Below are 25,937 nucleotides of genomic sequence, written 5' to 3' on the forward strand. Positions count from 1 at the left end.
ATGTATGCAATTCTTTTTATTATTATTATTGTTGATGTTATTATTATTATTATTATTACTGTTATTATTATTCCTATATTTTGCACTGACTTCCCTCTCCATCCAAACCCACAGAGTTTGTAAACTAAAGCAGAACCCAGAATTTAGACACTTCTTGGCCACATTAAAGCAACACTAACACATGCTTTAACACACTTTTATTCCTCTTTTCTCTCATTCCTGCCTTTCTTACTACACAGAGAATTGATAAGCCACAAAACTAAGTTTAGAAGCCTTTTTCCTCCCTTCTCCCTGTGCCCAGTGTGTCCAAATCCCTCTGCAGACACATGACCCTCTTCTCCCCATACTCACCAAGTACCTGGCCTGTTTCTCTCCTCTCCTTTAATTCTACCTGTCCTCTCTCCACAGCTCCTGAGCCTCCTGAGGAATCCTTGGGAGTGAAGGAGGATCCTGTCTGGCCAAGGAGCCTGGGACAGCTGAGTAGCCCAGCAGACACCAGTGTGGGTCAGCTCTAGGCTGAGGTGCCTGAGCTAAAGCTCAGAGCTGGTCTTTACAAAGCTGGTCCACATGTGGCATGTTAACAACTGAATAAAACACAATCCCCTTGGTGCAGGCAAAATATTCAGCTTTACTGATAAAAATTCAGCTTTACTGGTGGTTACCACCTCAACCCCTCAAATTCTTCAGAACTCTAATTTGCTGGATGTGAAACTTTCAGTTATTTCCAACAGACACCTTCCATCTTCCATCCCTTGTTACCCACCAGGGACTGTCCCTGTGCCAGTTCTGCCACTCAACCAGGCACACAGCAGCCAAGAATTCAGGTTTACTTTCACCCCACCTTCAGTCTTTAGAAAAGCTCATGTTCAGAACTCACTGCCAAGCACTTCTCCCTCCCCTCCCCTCCACTGCTTGGCTCTAGAAAGCCCAGCCCCTATTCCCAATTTCAGGAATTACTGCAGTCTCACCTGGCTCTGCCAAATCCCACAATTACTAAAGTTTCTCCTCTACATTTTTACCACCAGCAGCACCTCCCTACACTTCCGAGAGCAGTGCCCAGGACAACATCTGGGGATTAGACAGGAAACGAGACACTGGGGCTACGGATTCGACACTCAAACATCAGGAATCATCAGTTTTAAGGCTGCCCAGCACTGTAATTCCAGCTCCTGTGGCTACCATGTGTTATTGGCTTGATTCCCCACCTGACCAGGGATGACATTCCAAGGGCTATGCAGGACTCTTCCAGCTGGGAACAAAGAGCTGCTGGGAAAGAAAAGCCTCATGGAGGAGGAACGAGGCTGTCCAGGAGATGGGCAGAGCTCCCACACGAGATTCCTCACACAGGCTGAGCATTCCCCCACCATCCCACCGGAAAATGTCCCTGGGGAGCACCTGTGGCACGGCAGAACATCAGTGCTGCTCTCAGGTGTCACACTGGGGCTACATTTGCTTGTTAGACTTTTACAGCACTGCCAGGGAAAACAAATTTAACCCTAGACTTAGCATACAAATTGCTGCTTTAAAAAAACCTAATCAATGTGGCATTCAAACAGTCTCAGAAATATGCATGACACTGATAATTATCTGTAACAGGATGGGTACACACAGACTGTCAGTCAGGGATTAATTTAACAAGCCTGTTTAGCATCTTCCTGTGCACAGGATAATGCACAGTTGTACACATGGGGACTGTGGATCACCACCAGCCTCTACAGCTCTCTAATGAATATGCAAACAGAACAAATTAGGGCTGCACCTCCAACCCCTATTCTGACACTTTCCAGCGTGAGCTGTGCAGGTTAGACATTCGTTATTTGCAATATATAAATAAAAACCAGTTGTTACAGAACTAGGGACACTCGTTTCTACTTTCAAAAGCAGTTTGTTTACACAGATATCCTGCATTTTTCATGGATATATACTTAGTTCAGTGCTTACTGCCTTGAATGAAATGCACAATCCAAGTACCAGACTTCTATTCAGGACACCACTCTATTCCTTCTGTGTGTCTAAACTGTGTTTTAAGAACTTCTCTAGTTTTCATCATGATAACCATCAATGGTTTGTGAAGCAGCTGATTGTAAAATCCATCTTTTGAGATGGCCACCACCACCCCATCTGATCCCACTGATCAGCAGAAAATTAAGCTGCAGTTTAACCAGAGATTTACATGGAATCAGCCAACACTGCATTGAAAAGGGCAACTCATCCTGCCCTTCACTGACGTTTTCCATCCCATTTCCATCTTTTCTGTGCCTTCACTTCATACTATTTCTGCAGCCACACAGACAATGGAAGAAACTTGCTCCATTTGAAGCCAGATGGACTTTTTATGGACATTATTTTGAGCCACCAAACCCAGTGAGTGACCACAGGAATTGTTATGGTGACAAATCTCTCAGGGGATACTCCTGGCACAGCACAGGGAAGGCCAAACACACTCAAGGTACAAACAGGGCTTCGGGTGGTGAAGCACCAGAACAGGCTCACAGAGAAGTTGTTTAATCTCCATCCCTCAAGATTTAGATGAGCTAAACTCAGCTTTACAAGGCCTGGGCAATGTAACCTCACTTTGAAGGAAGGTACATTTTGAAATGCATCTGGACAAGAGGCTTCCAGAAGTGTCTTCCAGCCCGAGCTATTCCAAGTTGTCAATAATATATTGAGAAGGACTCAGCACGAAAGTGCACAATTCCCTTCTCTCCAAAAGCCTGTTGGTAATTTTACTTCTGCAGAAATTGAAAAAATACTGGGATTGCTCAAGGCTGTGAAGTGATAAAGCTAGGAATATTCAGAAATCAAATACTACACAGAACTCCTGCTGGATGATGTCCCAGACAGTGTCCTCCAGAGCCATGTGCCCTCCCAGTACACCCGACAGTGCCACGAGCACACCTAATGCTGCTGACACTCCTAAGGAACCTCCTTGTGAGGCCTGTAACCCCCCCCACAACTGCAGCACACTCAGACTGCTCAGGAAATACTTGGAAAGACTAATTTTGATCTTCTGAACAAGTATCAATGCCCAGGCCCGTGTTATCTGCTCTTGATTAAAGCAAAGTTTCCCCACACGCTTCATGAGATTTCTCCAGATTCACCTGCAACCTTTCCTTCTTTCCCACTTCAAATCCTTGCCTTTTTTTTTTTTCCTTCACAGACTTTTCAAAAGTCATCTCCTGTTCTCCCAGGAGTTTTGAGTCTTGACACATTCAAGAATGTCTCAGCATTAAGTGCTGTGCATTAAAAGTTGCTGCAGCTACAAGGGGAAATGGCCTCAAGTTGTGCCAGAGGAGGTTCCCGTTGGACACTGGGAAAAACATCTCCACTGAAAGAGTGGTCAAACACTGGCAGGGGCTGCCCAGGGAGGTGGTGGATCCCCAGCCCTGGAGGTGCTCAGAAAACGAGTGGATGTGGCACTTCATGATATGGTCTGGTGGGAATGGTGGGACTGGTCAAAGGTTGGACTTGATTTTGAAGGTCTTTTCTCTGATTCCCTAAGTCAGATGATGGAGTTTGAAGGTTCCACCCACCACAGACTCCTGCATTACTGCTGGAAAACCAGCACTGACTCCATCAAGCTGTTTGCTTGTAGCAAAGCTGAATTAGGATTTCACTGCAAAGAGATCCAAGTGCTCATAACAACAGATATTCAAACCCATTCATATTCTTCTAAAGCAAAGAATTACCAAAAATTCAGTGCAAACGTTGAAGCCTGGCAGGAAAACTGAAGAAAGTTCTACATAAATCAGAGTTGGTTTCAAGTTACTAAAAAATTCAATATTTTCTGACATAAAAGTGTATACTCTCTGTTTGTAGTGTAATAAAATCTGAGCTTTTTATTAGATGCTGACTTCTAGATATAGCAAATCTACAGCAGTTTTTAAGTTTGATGATTTTTCCCAGTTACAAGTTAATTTTTCCCATGTGCAAGTTAATTTTTCCCATTTACAAGTTAATTTTTCAAAGAACAAAAAGCTTGTTCATCAATGTAGTACCAAAAACTGCATCCAGTGGGAACTAAATTCACTAAGAACTGCCCAAGTTTAATTGAATTCTTGGAAAACTGGGGTTTGCTGCATCAGAAAACTTTACTACCATTTGCATAAAGCCTTTAATTTTACAACATAAATTTAACAGCTGACATGAACTGGAAATTTTAATCTAACTGCTCGTTTCAGCCACTGCTAAAGAGAAAATAATGGTTGAGACAAAATTACATGGATTATATATTACAGCTTATCTCTAATTAAAAAATCATGGTTTTTTAATGCAAAGACGGTAGTTTTCAAAAAAAGCAATAAAAAAATTGAGAAAATATCCCAACTTACAGGAATATTATGGTCCTTTCTTCCTTTATGGGAGGAAGCAACATGAGCAAGGTACTGAATAACCTTCTTAGTGTTCTCAGTCTTCCCGGCACCAGATTCACCCCTGCAAAACATTTCAGACATTTCCCTCAAAATTCATTTTCAACAACTTCTCAACCCTTTGCTTACAGCAGCCTCAGTTCATTCCATTTATGGCTTTAACTATGCAACAGACCTTCACTAACCACCTAAAACCAAACTGAAGTTGCAGGGATTTTAAACAAATCCTACAAGGTATTTGTTTAAAATACTTTCTTCACCCTAAAGATCTCTGTAGCATCAAGATGTTGATACAAGGTGGACCATCAGTTTGATTAAGAGCTTTTGGCTTTATGCCTGAACTCCTCTGCTGCCCAAAGCAACATGAAACACTTGCCCCCTGCCTTGACCACCGTAGAAACAATTTTTCAGGGTGCAGATACATTTCTATTTTGAAATCATGACATAAATACACATTTATATTTAGCACAATTTTATTATATTTTAATATTCCAGGATTTGGTTATGGGAATTACCAAGCTGATGGAAACACTCTGTACCTTTAGGAGTTTCACAGTGCAGTAAAATACACTTTAAACAAGCAGATTCTTTCCACTCAGACTCTTCACAAGGTTAAAAATACATTTAAGGCCACAGGGCTAGATGAATTCATTAAGAAATAAATTTATCAGTGCAGAGTGGGAGAGTTCACAGATAACAAGGACAGCAAATGCCCATCTCATTGTTAAGCCAGAGGTGGACTGAAGGCAGAATATGTTTAGACAGAATTTATTGTGAGGTTTACATGAGAATTGTGATAATGTGACCAAGTTCACATCCCTGCCATCACAAATGATGTTACTACAGCCCTAAAAATGACAGTTTGGGTTTGTTTTTTTTAACCTAGGTCTGGTCTTCAGACAAATCCACAGCCCAAAGGGATTCAGGCCTGACTTAGGCATGAGTCAAAGGCTGCAAACCACGGGAGAAAGGAGCCATTTCCAGGGAGACAGGGACTGCCACGAGCAACTCGGAGGTGTGGGAAGCTAAAAAGGATCTTATTATAGGGATTTGCATGGAAAGAGTGAGAGCACTCCTGTCATTCAGGAGTTGTTCAGAAATTAACAGTTTGGAAGCCAATCCTTTTTAAGAATGACAAGTACATATTCTCTGTGCTTGGGTATTTCTCCACTAAGCTCCTTAGAATGGAAATCTTCATTTACCAGGGGAATTAAAGCACATTCTTTTGCAGTCTTCATAAGTACCTTCCTCCAGCATGCTGTACACCCCAGTTTTGTAGCTGATCTGCATTTGCTTAGGGATTTAGTACCTTCAGACCTGCACTTCTTGATCAGATAAGAGCTTAATCCTCACACTACACAACAGCTGCAAAATTGAGATGATACAGCACTTGAAATTTTACCTCTGCATTTACAGAAAGGAGATTACCTCAGATTTTCAAAGAGAATGGACTCAAACACTCATTTCTTCTCACCTTCCAACACTTTGAAAGCATGGAAACCCCACAGGAGAATGGCCCCAGCAGAGGTGACCAGGGGCAGCGGGATGGTCATTTCTCTGTCCAGGAGCAAGAAGTGACAGGGGCTGAAGCAGCTCTTTCATTCACAGCAGTTCACTGAATTCCTCACAAGGTAAAACAGCCTCTGTCTGACCTGGAGAACAGCAGCAGCCCCCAGGTTTTGCTGGAAGAAGTCTTTAACTGAAAAAACTGGACGAATAATTCTGCAAAGATATTGGGGGATATTGCACAGCCTCAGTTACCAGATTGTGGCCTCCAACACAAGAGGGGTAACCAAGGGTTAACACTTCTGTTGGTGGTATCTGCTCCTCAGAAACAACTACAGCAGCCTAAAACCACTCTGGTTCCACTTTTCCTGCCAGTCATTGAAAAATAACAGAGAATATGAAAGATTAGAGGTCACTGTACTCAGTCACTCGAAGCTTTCCAGAGAGAGAGGGGGGAGTTCCCTTGGAACTCGTCGGCTGGGCTGGCTTTGCTCAGTGCATGGAAAAACTTGGAAGGTTCTACCTGAAAAGCTGGTTGGAAAGGAGATTACTCAGAGTTTGCTAATGGATAACTGGGTTTCCTTTCTGCCAAGATACCATCAATATGCAACACAGAAACTGGCTGTACTTGGGGACCACTACGAGTGGAACAACACCCTTTGACTTAATGAAAAATCCCATTTCTACCCAGCCCAGAGTCTCCACATACAACACAAATGTGAACACTGACAAGAAGAAAACACACCCCAAACCATCAGATGTCAATTCTTGCTACTCAAGTCTTTATTTCTCATTTCCCTTTTACTGCACTGCTGCCATTAACATAATTCATGACCACGAGCAATAATAAAAGCAGCTTTGCCTGTTTCTGGATGTGTATTAAAATATGCTAATGCTAAAACTATTCCAGCAGGTAAGAGAATTAAGAAAAGAAGTACAGCAAAATATACATTTACATTTTAAAATAATACAATTTGTTCTTATTGTCAGCAGAGCTTGGGAACACATTATTAGCTGTGCCTTTAAAACCAGAGAAATAATCTTTAACGTCAAATTACAAGAAGAAAGTTTATTAAATTTTGAAGGACGGAAAAATATTTTTATTTAAAATTTAATTTATATTTATTTTTAAAAAAGTTTATTAAATTTTTTAAAGGAGGAAAATTTACATGTGCAGTGAGGAGAAGGTGGTACAATAAATACAGCCCAGATGTTGACTTTGGGAAAGGGCAGCACAGGGTTTTGGAAGAGGCTCCTGTGGACACACCAGTAAAGCTGCACAAGCACAGGAAGGGCAGAACCTTGCAATACATTCCTTCTGCTAAAAGCCTTTAGTTTTTTAGAGAAAGTCCTTTAGCAAGTTCTTATTCAAAAGCAACACTAAGGGATGTTATCATCCCAGTTCTGCTCCCTGGAGCTTACAAATATGTCAAATATTTCCTGCAGCACAGTGTCAGATAGCTCTGCTGTCATATCCTACAAAAGAATTAGAAGATTTACGATAAAGTCCTTTGCATTTATAGGAATAATGACATCTGCATATTTTGGTTCTTTCCCAGGAGTGCAAACACATAGATTATAAAAATAAATGAAAAACTTCTACCTCTATCAACCTGCCCAAAAAAGGTAAACTCTCAGTAACACCACGTACAATATTTATGGAAAGGGGATGGTATCACAGAGCTAAAGCTTAAGTTTTTCAAAACCTTGTTTTAATACAACTCAATATGTTACCATAAATTAAACAACTAAAGCCTTCCCTCAGTCAGTGGCAGCTCTGCTAATGATTTCAACAGGGTCATTATTTTACCTTCTTCATTTCAGCCTCAGCTCCCCTACTTGTAGGATCAGAAATGAGACTGAACTGAAACACTCTCTGAGCTCCAACCATGGGCTGTACAAACAGTGCTCCCAAAAAAGCAAACCATCCTGAGCCACAGCCTCCAGTTGGAGGTATAAGGTTATTCCATCAATTAACTGAGGGATCTCTCCCTTGGAAACAGGGACAGGTCAAAGAGAGTCTGACAGTCCTGGTAAATGTATGCAGTATCTCAAGTCATGCTTTTCCCTGGAGCAGCTTCTGCTTTGAAGCAGCTTCATGCACATTTAAAAGAGGAAAAGCTTAGCCAGCATGAGCACTTTAACATGGTTTTAAATTCATTGCATGTAAAGCTGGAGTGCCATTTTCAGCAAAGCCAAGTCTTCAGGCAAATTTATCCCAGCTACAATTTGGTTACCAAAAACTAGTGACTGACTCAACCAGCTGCAGTTTTTTCCTGAGCGACTTGAGCCCGAATCTTTGTACAAAAGGCACTTCCACTGCTGAATAGATTCTCATCTGGAAAACAGGCCAAACATAGTGGGAGACGACTCACAATTCATAAAGCAAAGAGGCAGGAAGCAGGAATGGAAGCTGGTCTTCCAAATTCCTGGAGAACAGTGCACTCTTCCCACACGACTCATTTATAATGGCAGTTATTATTCCAGAAACAGGTCAAGTACCTGTTTGGGAAAGACCTATTCTGGGAGGAAACAGTGCTTCTGAAGGAAAACAGCAGTGAAACAGTTGCTTTCCTTATTGCCAAGCGGGTCTGAAGCATTTACACACCTTGTGACAGTGACAGCACCCGGCAGGGCAGGCAGTGCCACCATCTCCTCCTGACCTGGAAACGAGTTGATGGATTTTAGGGAAGTCAAATGAGTCTAAAGTCACTCACTGAAGTGCCACTGCACAGACAGGCCTCCTTCCACCCCCATCCAGAGAGCCACTCATTCCCTGGGCAGGGCAGGAGCTTCCCAGCAGGTACAGAGTGTAGTGCTGTGAGTGACACGGGACAGGAGGACACAAAGCCACACAATTCCAAAGAAACTCTGAAATTCAAAGACAGGCTTTTCCTTCCCTTGCTACCTGTGCTCAGCCTGCTGCTGACTAACAGTATTTGGGAGGATAAGCACGTAGGACAAAGGAGGATGGTCAGATGCAGTTGGTGCCATCTGTCCCACCACAGATCATCTCTGTGATTTCAATTACTGAAAACTAATCCAAATAACCCAGATTTCACATGCTGGGGGCCTGGTTCACTCAAACCCTTTCCCTGCCCTAGGAGTTTCAGTCTAGTTCTCTCCTTCCCGATCAGGAACAAGCTCTGGGATGGGAAGTTCATCTGGAAGCAGAAGGTCCTCCTGTGAAGAAGTGGCACCGCTCCCTTGACACCTGGGCACGTTCTCAGTGCCAAATTCTCAGGACACAAGAACCCAACCTGCCACTCACAGCTTCCATTTAAAGCAGCCACTTACCCAAGGCCCCAAACCATGGAAATATGCACTTAAATTGTCTGTAGGAGAAAGTAACTGCGTATGTAAGAGCCCCAACAATGGGCTTTTGTCCCTCTCACAACAGCAATTGCAAAGAACAGAGGAGACACTTATTCTCAGACACAACTGAGCAGATCATCTGCCAGCTACAAATTAACAGATATTTACAGGCAAGACCTGTAATTAAAAGGACATTTTAATCACCTGCCTTATTTTCTGCAAGAGGTATAACTGATAGTTTGGAGAAGAGTCATTAATTGGCTTTACTATTTACGTGGCTGCTTCAGAGCTGCTTCCTTTCCCTCTTGATGCTTCTCATCATCTCAACACCACTTGCCTAGGGAATGTTACAAGCTGGACTCCAGCCAGAGGTTGTATACAAAAATGTTTGGTATTTGCTGCTGTTGTCCTGTAATAAGCAGCCTCTATTCCCTCCACACCCCACCACTCCTACAGAAGCCAATTCAGATTAGATATCCTTGTGGGGCTGCAAGCATCTTGCTAAATGCCTATTTATCAAGCCCAGGCCCAGTTCTGAGAATACCAGAAGTCTGTGGTAAGATCCTTCACTTCAGAAACACACTAACTGCAAAAAGTGCAGAGCAGCACATTTTCACAGCTGACTTCCCAAGAGTCGCCTGAAGCCAGGGGAGGTTGGAATATTTCTCAGATTCTTAGTTACCACAACACAAATTTCTTCATCTTGGTCATCAGTCTCCAGTAGCCTGGCATGGCCAGTGAGCACTAAAAGGCAGCAATAACAGAGAGAACAGCAAAACTTAGCAAAACGTCAGCAGCTGCAGCTTCTCCAAGAAAACAAAGCCTCAAAGTCTCTCCAGAACAGCTTCACATCCCACAAAAATGGGAAAATGTGCAGGAAGACATGTGCACACTGCAATGTTGGCACCACTTTCTGTAAAGCATCACTTATGGATGTTGGGCTAACACAGTCTGAAAACTACTTATATATATATATATAATATATAACATATTATATTACCTATAAGCTCTCAGGAACATTAAGTTGCTGGAACTACATATATTGTCCTTTTTTTTCAGCAAACTAAGAATTTACAGACACAAGATCCAAAATAAACTTCCATTTGCACTCCAATCAAGGGGGAGTGATGAGAAGGAAGCTGGTTAAGTCCAGCTTCCCAGAGAAGTGCTGGTTTTAAGGGCTGCTCGTTTGCTTTTCATTGAAAAGCTTGATGAACTAAACTACAAAGCAGTACAGAGCTCCAGCAACCTTTCTAACCATGTGTTAGTGGTTAAAGCCCAAGATTAAACCATCCAACTTCAAAGCTGAACAGAAATTCCCACCATTACTGTTTGTTCAGCTCCTCCCATCTCATCATTAGCCAGGCAATAATCTGGCTTTCACCCATGTGATAGATTGTCCAGTGGATTCAGGAGCTGTAGGGATGTGTGACTCTGCACATATTTGGGGTTTGCAGTGGGTGAATGCCAAAGGGCACATAAGGAATCCCATCACTACCTGAGGAAATCAGGGTGACACCATGGAGCAGCAAGAGTCCTTCTGGATGTGGGAGAAGAACTTCTGGATCACTCTCAAAAAAGCCTTTCTATAATAAGTAATTTAAACAAGAAGTTTCTCCTCCAAACTCCATCCCTGGGCTCAGGTACTCACCAACTTACACAAACAGATGGGGAAGGTGCCACAATGGAACAACAGAGACCATGCCAGTAACTCTGAATAAAACCCTGCAGCCTCTGCAACAACACAGTTGTCTATATTTGGCTTCCTAAAAGGTGGGGAGTGGAAAGGGAAGAGAACAGAAGGTAACTAAGAGAGGAAGACAGCACATTATTCTGTGTTCAGAGACACCTCATGTCTGCAGCAAGAGCAGGAAGTCATCTGTCATCAGGAGTGGACTGGAGAGCTCAGCACAGCCACATCAGCTGGCAATCCCAGCAGTGCCCTCCTGGAGAACCACCCTCCACGCCAGGACAGGGTGTTCTGCTCAGACCAGCAGCCAGAGAACACAGTAGGTAGTCTGGTGGGGTTTTTTTCCTTCCCGGTATGTTTGACTTTGAGAAAATATTACTAACTTTAAGATCACCAGTTCATGCAAAACTGTTCAGGGAACATCAGCAGGTGAGACAGGAAACCTCCAGGTAAACCCACTGCCTTCAAAGCAATGAGATGTGATGAGAGACATGCTTGGAGAACCATCCCCCAAGGTCAGCCCACTCCAACAGGGCATTAAGAGGAATCCTGTATCTGCAGCATCTCAGTGAATTACAGGTTATTCTTCAGCACAGCTCTCTTGGTGAGAAAAAAATTAAGATAACTCTGAGCAAACTGTATTCCCCAGAAAGATCCACCTGCACACACCTTCTTCACAGAGCTAATATTTACTAGACTGAAGCAAGGTAACTGCAGGCCTTTTGGGGGAAACAGGTTGGTATTTCCCAAAGATCTGGGCAGGTCAAGACAATGAATCTGCCTCAACCCCAGATTTAACTGCATTTTCATGCCTAGGATAAGAAAATATCATGTGTACCAAATATAAATCAGGATTCAGTTGTCTAGTGAGTTCAGAAGGATCAAGAGTTCACAGTTATCTTGCAGGTTAGGCAATAACAAAATTGAAGGCAAGAGAGTTTAAAGGTTTTCCAAGGTAAGTACGAATGGATTGGACATTCACCCAGCTGGAACCAAAGGAAGGCAGGTGGAGAACACGCAGAGACTGTCCTTGAAGAGGAAGAACTGAAACCAAACCCAAAGGCCCAACACAGCACCAATCCTACACTAAGAACACCCTCAAGAGCAGCACTCCTGGCTGTCAAGAAGAAAGGGTGGTTGGATCCAGAGAACCTGGAAAGTGGTGTTCAAATACTGTCACTGGAGAACTGATCCGGCCCCTCCTCTAAAGGCCATGGAACGTAAAATCCCAGGAGACTTCATCAACTAGAGGTAGGGGGAGAGAGGTGAAGGTGCTGCCCAGATGGACCTTCAGCAAGCAGTGGGAGAGACTCCTCTCCAGACAATTATGGTCAAGGCAGTTGGAGACAGGGAAGTGACAGGCACACCACAACTGTCCTCATCCCAGTGCACAAGGCAAGGGGTGTTTTCTCTCCCACCAGTTTGAACCACTCCTGTTGGAGAAATTAAAAAGTACTCTGAGGACTTCCAGCTTCACTAAAAATCAGGGTCAACCAGGTGACCCAGGTCCTGAGACAGCAAGTTTGGGATGAGAAGATGTGTCGAGCCTTTTATGAACTGCCAAAGGAGTTTCTGCAACCACCTCCGGTGCGGTTAAGACACACTCCTTCCACCTTATTTATTTCTGCTTAGTCTAAGACCTGTAAAACCAGTGGCATGAAGGGAAACACAGAGTTTACCTCTTCCCCAGAATCAGCAATGCAACAGGAGTCCTGGACACAGGTCAAAACAGAGAAACAGGATTCCTGGTCAAAACATGGGACCTTCTCCTGGAGGTAGTGAGTCTGCCATGGCCTTGTCCCGTTCATGGGGCAGATTTAACATCCCAAACATCAGTTTAGAGTGCAGACCTGCAAAATAACAGGGCTCTCCCATGAAGTCAATGGGGAAACACTCTTTGGGACAGTGCCACAGCAGACAGCTGGCTTTATTTGTTCAAAAGGGCTATGCAGGGGAGTACAAATGGGTTTGATGGCACTTCTGAACACAGAGCTGGAAAGCAGTCTAAGAGAAACCTATTTTAAGAGGAAAGTGTTTATTAACCTGGCAGCCTCTACTATCCTTTTTTTGTACTCAGCATGTAAATGGTGTTGCTCATCAGACAGTGTGAGCAAGGTCTCCTGGGCTATGGTGGAACTCTGGTGTACAACTCCAAGATGTCAAACACCTTGGATCCCATCATCTATCACCTCATGTGTCTGTACATTCTGACAAGGCAAGACCCACACTGTACAGTTTGGACATACAATGCCTTACCCTTTATAATTCTGAGGCCACAGATATGTCCCCATTACAGAGGAAATCCATATTTTTTTGTGAAGTGCATTCAGTGACATTGGTCTTTTTAATTGATGCTGCTGTGTAAGTACTTCAGCAAGAAACACCAGGTAAAGCTGCAGGGCAGCCAACAGAGCCTGGAATCTGTGCTCAGAAACTCATTTATTAAGACTGCCACACTTCTGTTATGTGGAGCCTTTAAGACTGATACAACCAAGGCACTGAATTAAAGGTAGTGAAACTCATATCACGGGACTAACACTTTCAATACCCAGGTCTGTGATATGCTTCCAACCCAGTGATGAAACTTCTTAGCATCAGATTCTGTAATTTTACATTGGAGTAGATTTGTCACCAAGCATTTCCCACGTCCAACAGAAGAGATGTCCTCAAGGCCATCTCTGAGGGTCTTAATGTTGGGATGCACTCAGAGCAGTCCCCAGCAGCTCCAGACTTCCATACTGGATGTGATCATGTTCTCCTGAGGTCTGGCTGTAAGGATCTGTGTCCATCCCCACCTCCCACCATCTGGAACTCAAGCTCCTCTGCAAAGCAAGCCCAGCAAAAGATCCACAAATTCCATGCTGGACTGTGCTGAACCAGACACAAAGCAGGGGTCAATTATCTGTTCAGCACAGAAGGATCAAAAGCTTATGGTAACCTGAGAGCTGAGGTAATAACAAAAATGAAGGCAGGAGAGCTTAGAGGCCTTCCAATCTTTCAACAGATCAGACATCACCAAATCCTGCAGCACTGTCATTCCCACCTTTGTGGGCTCAGCTGACCACGCAAAGGAGGGAAAGGTTCATGCACAGACACAAAACATGAAGCTACTTCAAAAAAATTCACCTGGGGCAAGCAAAGACTGTCAAAGCATCCACAAACACACGAGAACAAAGCATTTCTTCTCACCCTGGGATCCCATCCCTGCTTTGAGGGCTGCTTTGTACATTGCACATGGAATAGTCATCCCAGGAAAAGATGAGTTCTACTAAAAGCAGGAATCACAGACCTAGACAAGCCTGTGTTAACTGGATCAACTTTTATCTTAGCTACAGAACTGTGTTTGCTCCTGTTTCCTTGGGCCCTGAGAATCTTGTATTCATAGTCTCCACAGTGCAGAAAAGCCTGGCTTGAAAGGATCCACCTTCAGTCTTGTACAGACTCTGACAGTTAAGGCACTTCTGCAGGAAGAAGAAGATGGAGATTTGAATCCCTTCATGTAAAGAAGGAAAGTGAACCCAGGACTCCTTCCAGCAATTGATCCACCACTGAGCTCCTTCAGGAAGCAGCTTCCAAAGCATGTCCTGGCACACAGCAGGGTCAGGGGATCACACACCCCAGGCAGAGGGCACACAGGGCACTGCACCTGCTGGAAGGACTTGAAGAACACAGTTGCCTGTCTCAAAACACTGTCAAACCACAGAAGGAACCTGCCAGAAGACCAGCCACCACAGTGGGAACTTGAGATAAGCACAGAAGAGAGACATTTACAACAGGAAGACACTAATCCCAGGCCTAGCTGAGGGTAGCTTTGGTCAGCACAACCTGGTTAATCCATCCAGACAAAAATTCCCACTGTGGCAAACTGTGGGAAAGGAAGAACTGCTGACAGACATGGCACCCCAAGTTCTGGGGACATCTGTGACCACCCCATGGATACCCAGAACTTGGACTGGATAAAGGTGGTAACTCCGGAAGTGCAACTGCGGGAACCCCATCTCCAAGCCCAGGGTGAGGAAGGACCAGCAGGACATCACTGGATCCAGGGGTGCTGATGATCTTCTTGATCTTTGTCTCCCACCCTCCTTCCTATTTCCTACAGATCAGCTCAGGAGTGTCATAAACCTGGGAGTGCATTTGTATTCTGGCTTCCCAACCACTGCAGTTCCAGATCCCAGGGAAATCTGAACTGAGGTGAGAAGTTTGCTCCTGGGTGGGGCAAGTTCAGGTAAAAGGGAACCTCAGTGTCAACTTCAGAGATCCCCTGCCTGCAGCAGATCCAAAGCAAGCTGTTGGTCTCCAGACCCACTTCTGGGTCCTGTCTCCCTCAGGTTTTATCCCCCTGAGCAGTCACAGAACAGCATTTCAGAGGTGTGAACTTCAAGCTGTGTGGTTCAGATGCAGATCTCTTACTGACATTTTTAAACTGCATTTCTTAAATAGCACATGCCTAGAAAACTTGCAATAATGTGAAGTACAGTATTAAAAGACTATACCCCCATATTAAATATCACTTCATGCCACATCTTTAATCATTACCCACTGCCTGTAAAGGTTAAAGACCAAGCTTTGACTACCACAGATGTATCAAAGACCCCTTTCAGCACAGGTTCCCAAAAATGCCCAAATGAAAAGTGGCCACTTACGTGCAGAGAATGGATTGGTCCTCACGGTCTGCAAAACAAGAACAAACATGGTTATAGGTTTTTGTTTATACAATACAGTTTCTTTTAAATGAATGTTTTTAAAATTCATCTTTTCAGTTTAAGAATTCTAAGGACACTCTAAAGCAATTTTAATAATGTCCCAGTTCCCACACACATCCCCCAAACAACAGCTCAGACATTCCTACAAGTCCTGCCATTTCAGATAATAAAGTTAAAAATTGGTTATATTTAATAATAACCCACTGTAACCTTTTAAAATATCTTTTCAGATAAAGCTGGACTAAGTCCTGCCATTTCAGATCATAAATTCAAAATTTTGGTTAAAATTAATAATAATCCACTGCAATCTTTTAAACTATATTTTGAGACAAAGCTGACCTAACATTTCTTATTCTGTATGCACAAAGAATTTAAAACCTTCACTGAGAAGAAAAACAGCTTCAAGTACACAGCACTGACAACCAGACACTTGGAAAGAGCACTGACATCCCCAGCAAACAAGTGCTTTACTCTACAGCTTTTTGTTTTCTTTTTTACATTAACATGCAGGCCTGAAGTGCCTCCACAATTTAGCTTATTCATGAAAGCCTCGTCCAAAGGACATCCAGGGAAAGGCTGCACAGAGCCCAGAGCTGCAGCAGTGGCTCAGCACTTCTGTGACACCCACTGCTGTGCTCCTGACCTTTGAGAACTGCCTGGAGGACAGTTATACCCTGCAAGGGGTATTTCAGAATTACAAGACCTTTCCAGAATATATTTCAGCACCACACACTCTATATTAAAAATTCTATAGTTAAAGCATTCAAATATACCTGCAGTAAGGAGAGTGTTTCAGTTAAAGCTGTTTTCTGCCCTGTCTGAGCCAGGTTTTCAATGAGTTCAACATCTTTTTCATAAATCTGCATCACAAAGTTCTTGCTTTTACACACTTCAGCTGTTTCTCACCAGCTCCAAGAAAACACAATTGTCTCCTGCAAGCTCAGAACTTCAAACACATTTTCTGTTCTGATTGGTAATGTGTAATGAATTACATTATAATAAATAAAACCAGGCCTTGTTTTGCTCATGTGTAAAAGCTCAGGACTACACAGAGTCCCTGCCAATTTTCCAGGCTGTATGAAACCAGTCACCCCCTCCATGGGATGAGCTGAGTTCATGGTGTAACTATCAGTATTGAAGCTGAATTTCAACTTTAGAGAGGTAGCATCTAAAAAAATATAGAGAATCACAGTCATAAAGGCTGGAAAAGACCTCCAGGATCATCAAGTCCCCCCAGTGCCTGATGACCCCCACCTTGTCCCCCAGCCCAGAGCACTGAGTGCCACAGCCAGGCCTTCCTGGGACACCTCCAGGGGTGGGGACTCCAAACCTCCCTGGGCAGCCCCTGCCAGTGCCTGACCACCCTTTCCAGGGAGAAATTCCTCCTGATGTCCAACCTGACCCTCCCCTGGCACAGCTTGAGGCTGTTCCCTCTCCTCCTGTCCCTTGTTCCCTGGCAGCAGAGCCCGACCCCCCCCAGCTCCCCCCTCCTGTCAGGGAGTTGCAGAGCCAGAAGGTCCCCCCTGAGCCTCCTTTGCTCCAGGCTGAGCCCCCCCAGCTCCCTCAGCTGCTCCTGCTGCTCCAGCCCCTTCCCAGCTCCGTTCCCTTCCCTGCACACGCTCCAGCCCCTCAGTGTCTCTCTTGTCTGAGGGACCCAGAGCTGGACACTGCACTTGAGGGGCCTCAGCAGTGCCAGCACAGAGGGACTTCTCTCTGTACTTCACTAAATGTGTATATATATATATATATATATGTATATATGTATACTTCACTAAATGTATATACATATATATGTCTCACACCAATTACAACCTGAGCAGGCTTGGGTCACACAGCAGCAGCAAGAAACTGTGTTGAGCTGAATCTGTGCCCTCGTACACGGTACAGAAAACTCTGCTGGTGGCAGGGAGACCCCAAGGTCTCTTTTCTACCCAGTAGCCCCAAATCACCTCAGATCAAAAGGCTGTGTTCATCCAGACACAATGCATTTAAAAAAGCCAAGCAGCTAAAAAAGACCTGGTCTCAGCAAAATACCGCTATTTTATACAGTTTATTAATAGAATCACAGAAACATTTAGGTTGGAAAAAAACCCCAAGACTGAATCCCACCATTGAAACACAATAGAAAGTAGGACAGAAAGTTTGAAGCACATAAAGGTCAAGTCTTTTAAAGCAGGCAAATGCTCCTGCACATTGTCACCATGGGCTGAACCAGAGGCTCGTGGATGGCACCCCTGGCAATAACCCCTAACATTTTAGGCTGCAACAACACCAAGTATGACAGAAAATGGAGATCCTTTCTGACCAAAAACGTTAAAAAACACATAAGGAGTTGTACTTTAAACCCCTTTGCTCCAAAATGGCAAGAACAAGTGATCCCCTTGGCTGCTGTGCAAACTGCACTGGGTTGTGCTGGACCAGGAGCACAAGGGGAATCCTGCAGCCCTGTGACTGTGTCTTACAGTGATGGGAGCTCCAAAATTCCCACCTACAGGGTCACAGACAGCAGAATGACTGTATAGGAGAACTGAGGAATATTAGTTTAGAATATTAAAAGATTTCAAGAGTTGATCCTCCTGACATGCCTGCAGGGATGCTCCCAGTTGGAAAAGCCCTCCCAGCCCATGGAGTCCACCCTGTACCTGATCCCCACCTTGTCCCCCAGCCCAGAGCACTGAGTGCCACAGCCAGGCCTTCCTGGGACACCTCCAGGGGTGGGGACTCCAAACCTCCCTGGGCAGCCCCTGCCAAGGCCTGACCACCCTTTCCAGCAAGAAGTTCCTCCTGGTGTCAAAGCTGAGCCTCCCCTGGCACAGTTTGAGGCCGTTCCCTGTTGTTCTGTCCCTTGCCTGGGAGCAGAGCCTGACCCCCCCCCCCGGCTCCTCCCTCCTGTCAGGGGGTTGCAGAGAGTGAGAAGGTCTCCCCTGAGCCTCCCCTTCTCCAGGATGAGCCCCCCCACAGCACAGCAGCTCTGGTACAGACACACCAAAAAAAGTAAGGGGAAAGCCTGGGACTACAAGAAATGAAAGCTGAGAGTAGGCAAAAGCAGTGGGAGTGTGACGAGAGAAACGTTAAGGAGACACTCTATGAAGTTTATGTTCTTCTGCTTTTGATACCTGGCACCCGGACTTGTGAGGCCTATCAAAAATAACTTTTTGGTACCAGCAGCAGAGCAAGCTCAGAAGTACAGCAGCAGCTGGATGTCCTGCATGCCCAGCTGTCAGCACAGACAGAAGAGGCACAGCTCTGCCCCTGCCCTGCTCCCAGGGCACCAGAGTGACTCAGGCTCTTCACAACCACTCCACACGGCAGCAAAACTCAAGGTGACGCAGGACAGTAGGAACCATTTGTTCTTCCAGAAGGAACTGCTGAATGGATGCCAAGTTGGTACCATGAGTAGAGTTTAAAGTTAATATTTCCCAGCTTTAGTATTCATTGAGGCATTTTTTAAAGTAACAACTTGATTTTTGCCTTTTTACTCCCCAGGGATAACGTCACTCTGATTTTGTCACTGTACCTCAGCCACTTCATCAAAAAACAGTCTCCTCCAAACCAGAGCTCTTCAGTTTAGCACTTCTGAAACACTTAAGAACACGGGCAACATTTGCCTTGAAGTTTACAGTACTTTACTTGAAGACAATGTGTGTTTGTCAGTGCTTTGTATCATATTTTACCTGTCCATTTACCACGCAGTGCTACTGTGCCACAGCACACACTGCACACTGGATAAATGAATTTTCTTACTCAATTAGTCCTACAGAAAGTCTACAAGTCCAGACATTTATATGTATTTCTCACTGCCAGAAACTCCAGCAAGTGCAGCTGAGCTTTTTCATTTTCTCTGTCCAGGAGCCTGAATTGACACAGACCTTATAAAGTAAATTATCTGAACTCAAGTATGTTACCCCAAATCCATTTTTCTGGGTCCATTCAACCCAATCAGATGAATATAAGCATGAAAACAAAGACGTTTAAATGGGGATGAAATAACAGGACCAAGCTCTTAATTCAAGCTACATCATAAAACACCCCCTTTGGTTTTAAACCAACAGGAAAACCCCATTGGAATCTACCACTTCAGTTCTGTAGCTTGGATTTAAATATATCCCAAGGTCTTCAGACTACACCAAAGACCAAAACATTCAAGTTGCACAGAGAAGGTTTACTACAATAACCCTAACTTGAAAATAAAAGTTAAAGTTATGGAAAGTCTACGAATAAAAACAAAATTTGATTTTATGCTGCTGAAATAAGCTTTGAAAGGTCCTTTGGAATGGAAGAATCTGGAAGCACGAAGGCAATACAACCTGACACTGGCTTTAGGCTGGAGCTCCCCCACTGCTGTAATTCAGCTGGAGCAGCTGCTGGTGTCTCAGCTTCCCGTGCCCAGTGTCCCATCCCATTCCTCCTCTGGAACCAGCAGCTGACTGTGCACATGCACTGCAGCTGAGGAACTACCAAAATTTAGTGTTCAATCAGATCAGCTCCCTGGTGCAGTTTGTACCACAGGAATCAGCACACAGAACATGAGAACCACCTCTTGTACCAGCCACCAACCCTCTGGGCACCCCAAAGCCACTGGGAGAGGCACATTCCCTGGCCCAGGGGAGCTGCAAACCCTGCCCAGCAGAAGGTGCCACCTCCTCCACCCCGGTGTACATTCCCAGGCCTCCCTTGAGCCAGCACTGGTAGTCACCTACGATGACCCAATAATCAGTGAGTGATCCAGCAGAAAACTAACCCTCTCAAAATGTCTAATCAAAGAAAAGTGGCTATTCATTAGAGCAGCTTACCCTGTATCACACAGTACATTTATATACAGCTCCAGCTGGATGTCTCAGGCATTGAAGCCCTCCTTTCACCCCTGTCCTCCTGCTCCTTTCACCTCCACCCAAAGGCAGGATCTCACCCAAGCTGAGGATCAGCTGCTGTGGAGCCAAAGCCACCGATGGAGCAGCAGCAGCCACGTTAAACTCATCCCACCAACCCCATCCCACCACACTGCAGGGAACAAACACCCTGAGGAGGCCAAGGAGAATGACCAGAACAAAAGACAAGAAGATTTACAGCTCTTAAAGCCATTTTCCCCTCCTCTGCTCTCGCCTCCCCACAGGAATGTGCTCTGGGGACAGCAGTGGGCAGCTCCTCAAACAAACCTGTTGCTTGGCTGCAAAAAGGTTGCCATGTTTTCTGGTTTGAAAATCCATAAGAATAGATAGATCCTGACAATATAAGAAGATGCATGAAGTTCTGACTGTCAGAACACAAAGCATTTGACTCTACATCCCTTCTCTCACCAAACTAGATTCCACCACTCCCCTCAACAGACTTTACCTAACAAACCCCTGTTAACTCCAAGGAAGGTTCCAGATGTACATCAAACATTTGTTGGGTAATTGGCTCAGGCAGGATGTTGTGAAAAGTTGTAGCTCAAAGCTGTAGTCTGTCTACAAAAAAATACTGTATTTTAAAGGCAGCTTTTCTTAAAAGCATGATTTTGTTCTGCTCTGGTCACACTCTAGTAATTTATAAATTGATAGAAGACAATTAAACAGAAAAGCAAGAATCTTTTCAAATTTCCTACCAAAACTCAAAAGGCAGCAACTCTGCAAGTACAGAAACTTTATCACAGAACAGACCTTACGAGCACACTGACACACAGCCCCTACAACTGGCATTGTCCAACTACCCTTTACTGTATTGGTATTTTAAGTGTTGCAAATGCCCAGATCTGCCTTTAACTCTCACAATTTGACTCAGAATGAACAGAAGAAGCTATGTGGAGCTATCCCACACAGTGGACAGCCCAACTAGAAAAGCGTTTTTTTGACTTAATACTAATTTGTAAATCTATGAAAAGAATTTCACAGAACCTGCTTTCAGCTTTAACCTATCTCTGATTACAATTCTTAAACAGTAACTTTCATGCAAACACTGACTTGTCTCACAACCCCATTATTTAAGTTAAAAACATACAATAAATAAGTGGTAGAAAGGTTAAATCTAGCAAAGCAGTGAAAATGGATGTATAGAGTTTTAACCTGCTTTCCCAGAGAAAAAAGCTCTGGGTTACCACACATCCAGTCAGCAGGAAACCATGGGGAGGAAAATGGTTCTATCTGCAGGTACATCAAGGGTTGTCCTTTCCCAAGCCCAAGATTCTTGTGGATCGTTCATTTTGGCACAGCCTTTCCTTTTCCTTCTCCAGAGCAGTGATCAAGTGCCAGCCCCATTTCTGGAGCAGACAGCCATAAAAGTTCCTGCTTCTTTTGGGGGTGGAGGAGGCAAGTTTTCTGATATTTCTTAAATAGGAGAAATTGTTGGGTTTCTAAAAAGAGGCTCCATGCAGGGGGAAGGGAGGGTTCTTGTTTATTTGTAGATAATATTTCATGCCCAGGTGCCCCAGAGCACAGCCCAGGAACAGCTCTGTTCCCTGGTGGACAGCCTTGTTTGTTGTGGATGCAGGCTCCACAGGGCTGCTGTGGATGTGCCCTCTGCTGTAGGTGAACAGGCTCAGATATCAGTCTGTTCAAGGACATTTAAAAATTGAATTCCTGACAAGTTTTGTGAAAATGGGTCAGTGCTCGGGGGAAAGAGGGACAGAGACCTTCCCACCAGCACAGGTTGTGCTGCTGCCAGAGCATTCCCAGGGCTGGGTCACAAATGCTCCACGACATGGAAAGCACACAGGTGGCCTGACAACCTGCCAGTCTTCAATTCCAAGCTCCCAATCACTTTTTTTTTTCCCTTTCCTCTTTTCCTACTGGACTGATAAGCATGGGAAGAGATCTGGTTACAGAGATGAAGCACGGCTTTTACTTTGTGTTTGTCTCTAAAATGTTGCCTGGTTACTCCATAAACTATCATCAAACACTTAGCACTGTGAAGTGACTTGTGACAAACATCTCTAACAAGGGCCAACAGGAAGAGTGACAGGCACAAGTTTGTTTGCTGGGACCTGCCACACCAAATATTCCCTGACACACTTACGGTCACCAGGAGATTCCTGTTTCTCCTACACTTCAGTACTTGTGCAACGATCTCTCTGTACAGCTCAGTCACTCCTTGGTGACTCCTTCCCAAAGACAGGGCAGTTTGCAGGAGCTGTTTTGCCAACAGTCACCCCTCAAACACCCCAGGGACCTTTGCAGAATGCAGGGAATTTGCTAAAGTCAACATTTAAAGTTGTAAAACCTAAATTTCATCAAGCCAGTACTGACTGTTTAAGGACACTGAACCTACACATGCCCAAAGCACTTGATGCAATACATCCAAAGCAGCTGGAAAGTATCACTGTCAGGTTACTCTCCTCAGGAGGTTTCAGGTGACTAAAAGCATGGAAACATCCCAAGTATCTTCAAGAAAGGTGAGTAGGATCATTGCACTATCCTTCCAAAAGCTGGAAGGAACCTCTAAAGTCAGAAATGATAAAGGACACACTTCAGGGGAATCCATCTCTCTTGGTGCACCTTCAAACTGCATTTCTCTTTTTCTTCTTGCCTTGCCATCATCAGCTTATTTGTATGTTGGGTGGATTTTACATCCAAGTCTTGTTCTTTGAAACTGTCAAGCAGTGAACTTGCAGAAATTCTCACTTTGTTCTAAAGGTGTAACACAGTAGTGTTATACCAGAAGTAAGATCAAATTCAGGTGTAGTCTGCTCCTAGTGGGCATCCAGTGGTTTTAAGGTTCAGAATAATAGTATTTATCAGCTTTGCTTCATCAGTGCTCAGACACTTTTTCCACAGAACATTGAGAGTCCCCAAAGCTGGCTCAGACATCACTCCATGGGGAATTACATCAACCCTCTCCCTGCAGCCCAACACCATCCACTTCAAAGCCAAATCCTAGAGTGCTGCTTTAAATCAATCACCAATTCCCAGCCCTGTCTGTTCACCTGGTATTTCCCACATGGAATGACACAGGACAGACACAGCCAGTGTCTACTACATTTCCTCTGCCCAGAAACCAGCCTGTCTGAGAACTGTCAGGCTGAGCTGCCACTGGTCTGACAAACCAGTATTTCACTCCTGCCTCTTTCTTTACTTTAATTACTGCAAGAGATCTCCAAGCCTGTAGTGAAGGGCTAATAAAGCACCTTTTCACTGTGGGAGGGGTAAACATGCTACATATGTTCCAGTGAAGTTAAAATAACAAAAGGGGTTTTTTTTCAAGAAAAAGAGTGATTCTGTCCCTTACTCTGGAAGATGTGAGATTTGAGATAAATCCCAGCCACGCTCCCTGGCTGAGGGCATTAAGTTAATAATTACCAGTGAAGCATAGCAGAGGTCACTCAAAGCCCAGCCATGGTTCACCCTGTGAGTTGGTACAGTGACCCACAGCACCGAACACGGGGATTCTCGCGTGTCTGCAGCAGATGAGGTGACCACACTCATTGTTCACTCAGCCAGCACAGCACGGGAGGAACCAGCCAAGCCATGAATTGAGGCTATTTTAGAAATCACGAGTGAGGCATTTGCAACATTAGCCTGAAATTCTCCGAATTCCTAAAGGAAAAGCTATGACGTTCTCGGCATTGCCAGCCAGGGCTGAGTCAGCACAGAAGGACAAAACAAACTGGACTATGTCCTGCCCACCCAGTGAAACTGGGGGCAGCTTCTCCATCACATACCAGAGAGAATTTGAATTTTATTTTCAAACTCATTAAGCTTGAAGAAGCTTAAATATGGTTTAGTTTTCACTATCAGTCTTTGACCACCTTTATTAACTATCACTGAGAGAAGCTTTAGTAGGTCTAACTTAGAAATTACAACAGAGATGCTGCACTTGTGAGCAGCAGTTAATGGGTAACACATTGCTGCCCTAACAAATTCAAAAGGGTCCGGGTTCATTTATCCAGCCTTTTGAAGTGGGTGACAGCTGGAGCTGGGATGAGCAGAGCACACAAGTCAGCACAGAAAACTGCCCCATGCCAAGGGCAGCTGAGATGTACAAACACCAAGACACGGAGAGGGACAGAGCCTGGACTGTGGGAGTGCTCCCGATGTCCCCAGCCCCCGGGGACAGGCACAGCTCTGGGACTGACCCAGTGTCCCAGCCAAGGGCTGGCTCACGCAGGAGGGTTTCCTGCAGCTCAGCTCAAGGGCAGTAACAACCCATCAGGCAGCACCTCCCCACACTGCTCAGCTGGAGCTGCCAGGACCTGCTCCCTCACGGACACTGAGCTTCCGACACAGACACGTTCCTGATTTGTGGCTCCCAGGAGAAACGAGCAGCTCCTAAATCTACACAGGCCACCCCATGCTTGTATTTCAATTCCTATTTCCATTCTGCTTAGCAGTAACCTAAGATTAGTAGGAGCTGGCAAGCCAGAGGCTGGAGAAGGTTTATTTGGACTACAGAGCATTCAGCATAGCAGTGGTTTCCATCCTCCATCAATCCTGCTGAAGTTGTTCTACTTCCCATGTAGTATAATTTTGTTTAGACAAAGATTACACTGTCAACTGAAACAATGATTCAAGGAGGTCCTTTAACTGTAAGATCTGCCATTTAAGCTCACTCATTCAACTTTTGCTCTTCTCCTTCTCAAACAAATAAGCAAACACAAAACACTTAACAAAACTGGACAGAAGTTTACTTTCACTCCAGTGGCCTCTTTCCCAAGCTGTTTGATTGTGCCTGAACTCCACAAGTTTGGAAAGACAACAAATATGACAGCAGTACATAGCCAGGCTTTTTAACTTCAACACAACAGGGGCAGTGGTTTGGCTTTTTGTTCAGTCCCACACAGGACAGGACCTGGATCACCTCCCACATCACTCCAGCACCATATCCACCAGTGATTCCAACACACCACCCAGCAATACCCACGCTGAGAACATGTAAGCATTTTCCTGATGGATATTTTCTCAAGTCTCACAGAAAACTTTTTGACAAAAATGGTTATGTGAAAACACTTTCAGTCACACATTTGCTGCACGAACTCCTTGCACCTCTGCTCTTCAGCACTGGAGTCAAGTTATGACTTTTTCCAAGCACTGAGCACCATAAGAAGTTCCAAAGCACTTTCCCAAGAGAACATGCAAAAGCCACTGTTAACAGTCTCAGGAGAGAAAAGCTCATGAGCTTCCCTCACTTTACAGCTGAGGTCACCACACAAGTGTGGAAAAGTTCAGCACAACCCACCTCATGTGCTGTGTATGGGGTCAAGCTGAACATTTGCCTACAATTAAGATTTGGAAGGGGTGAGAAGGGATATCTCGGATGAGACAGTTCAAACACTAAAATCCTTTCCTCAAAAGACCCAAGTTGATTCCTCTTTCTTATATTTTAAACACAGATTTGGTTTAGGCTTGAGTCTGCATAGTTTTTAAAGTTCAACAAGTCAGA

The 25,937-nt window shown here is 44.5% G+C and overlaps 1 protein-coding gene across 6 annotated transcripts in view; it reads right to left on the bottom strand.

Annotated features, from left to right (window-relative positions):
- Positions 1-25,937, bottom strand: part of MYH10 (myosin heavy chain 10) — a 103,193-nt gene that overhangs the window by 51,090 nt on the left and 26,166 nt on the right. For all 6 annotated transcript variants that reach the window (XM_032706399.1, XM_032706402.1, XM_032706401.1 and 3 more), the window contains 2 exons: positions 15,528-15,555; positions 4,332-4,434 (listed from right to left, as the gene is read on the bottom strand). In XM_032706399.1, coding sequence (XP_032562290.1) covers positions 4,332-4,434; positions 15,528-15,555 — 131 coding nt within the window. The remainder of the gene's footprint in view (positions 1-4,331; positions 4,435-15,527; positions 15,556-25,937) is intronic.

This window comes from Chiroxiphia lanceolata, chromosome 19, assembly GCF_009829145.1.
Source record: "Chiroxiphia lanceolata isolate bChiLan1 chromosome 19, bChiLan1.pri, whole genome shotgun sequence".
In the NCBI taxonomy this organism is placed as follows: Eukaryota; Metazoa; Chordata; class Aves; order Passeriformes; family Pipridae; genus Chiroxiphia; species Chiroxiphia lanceolata.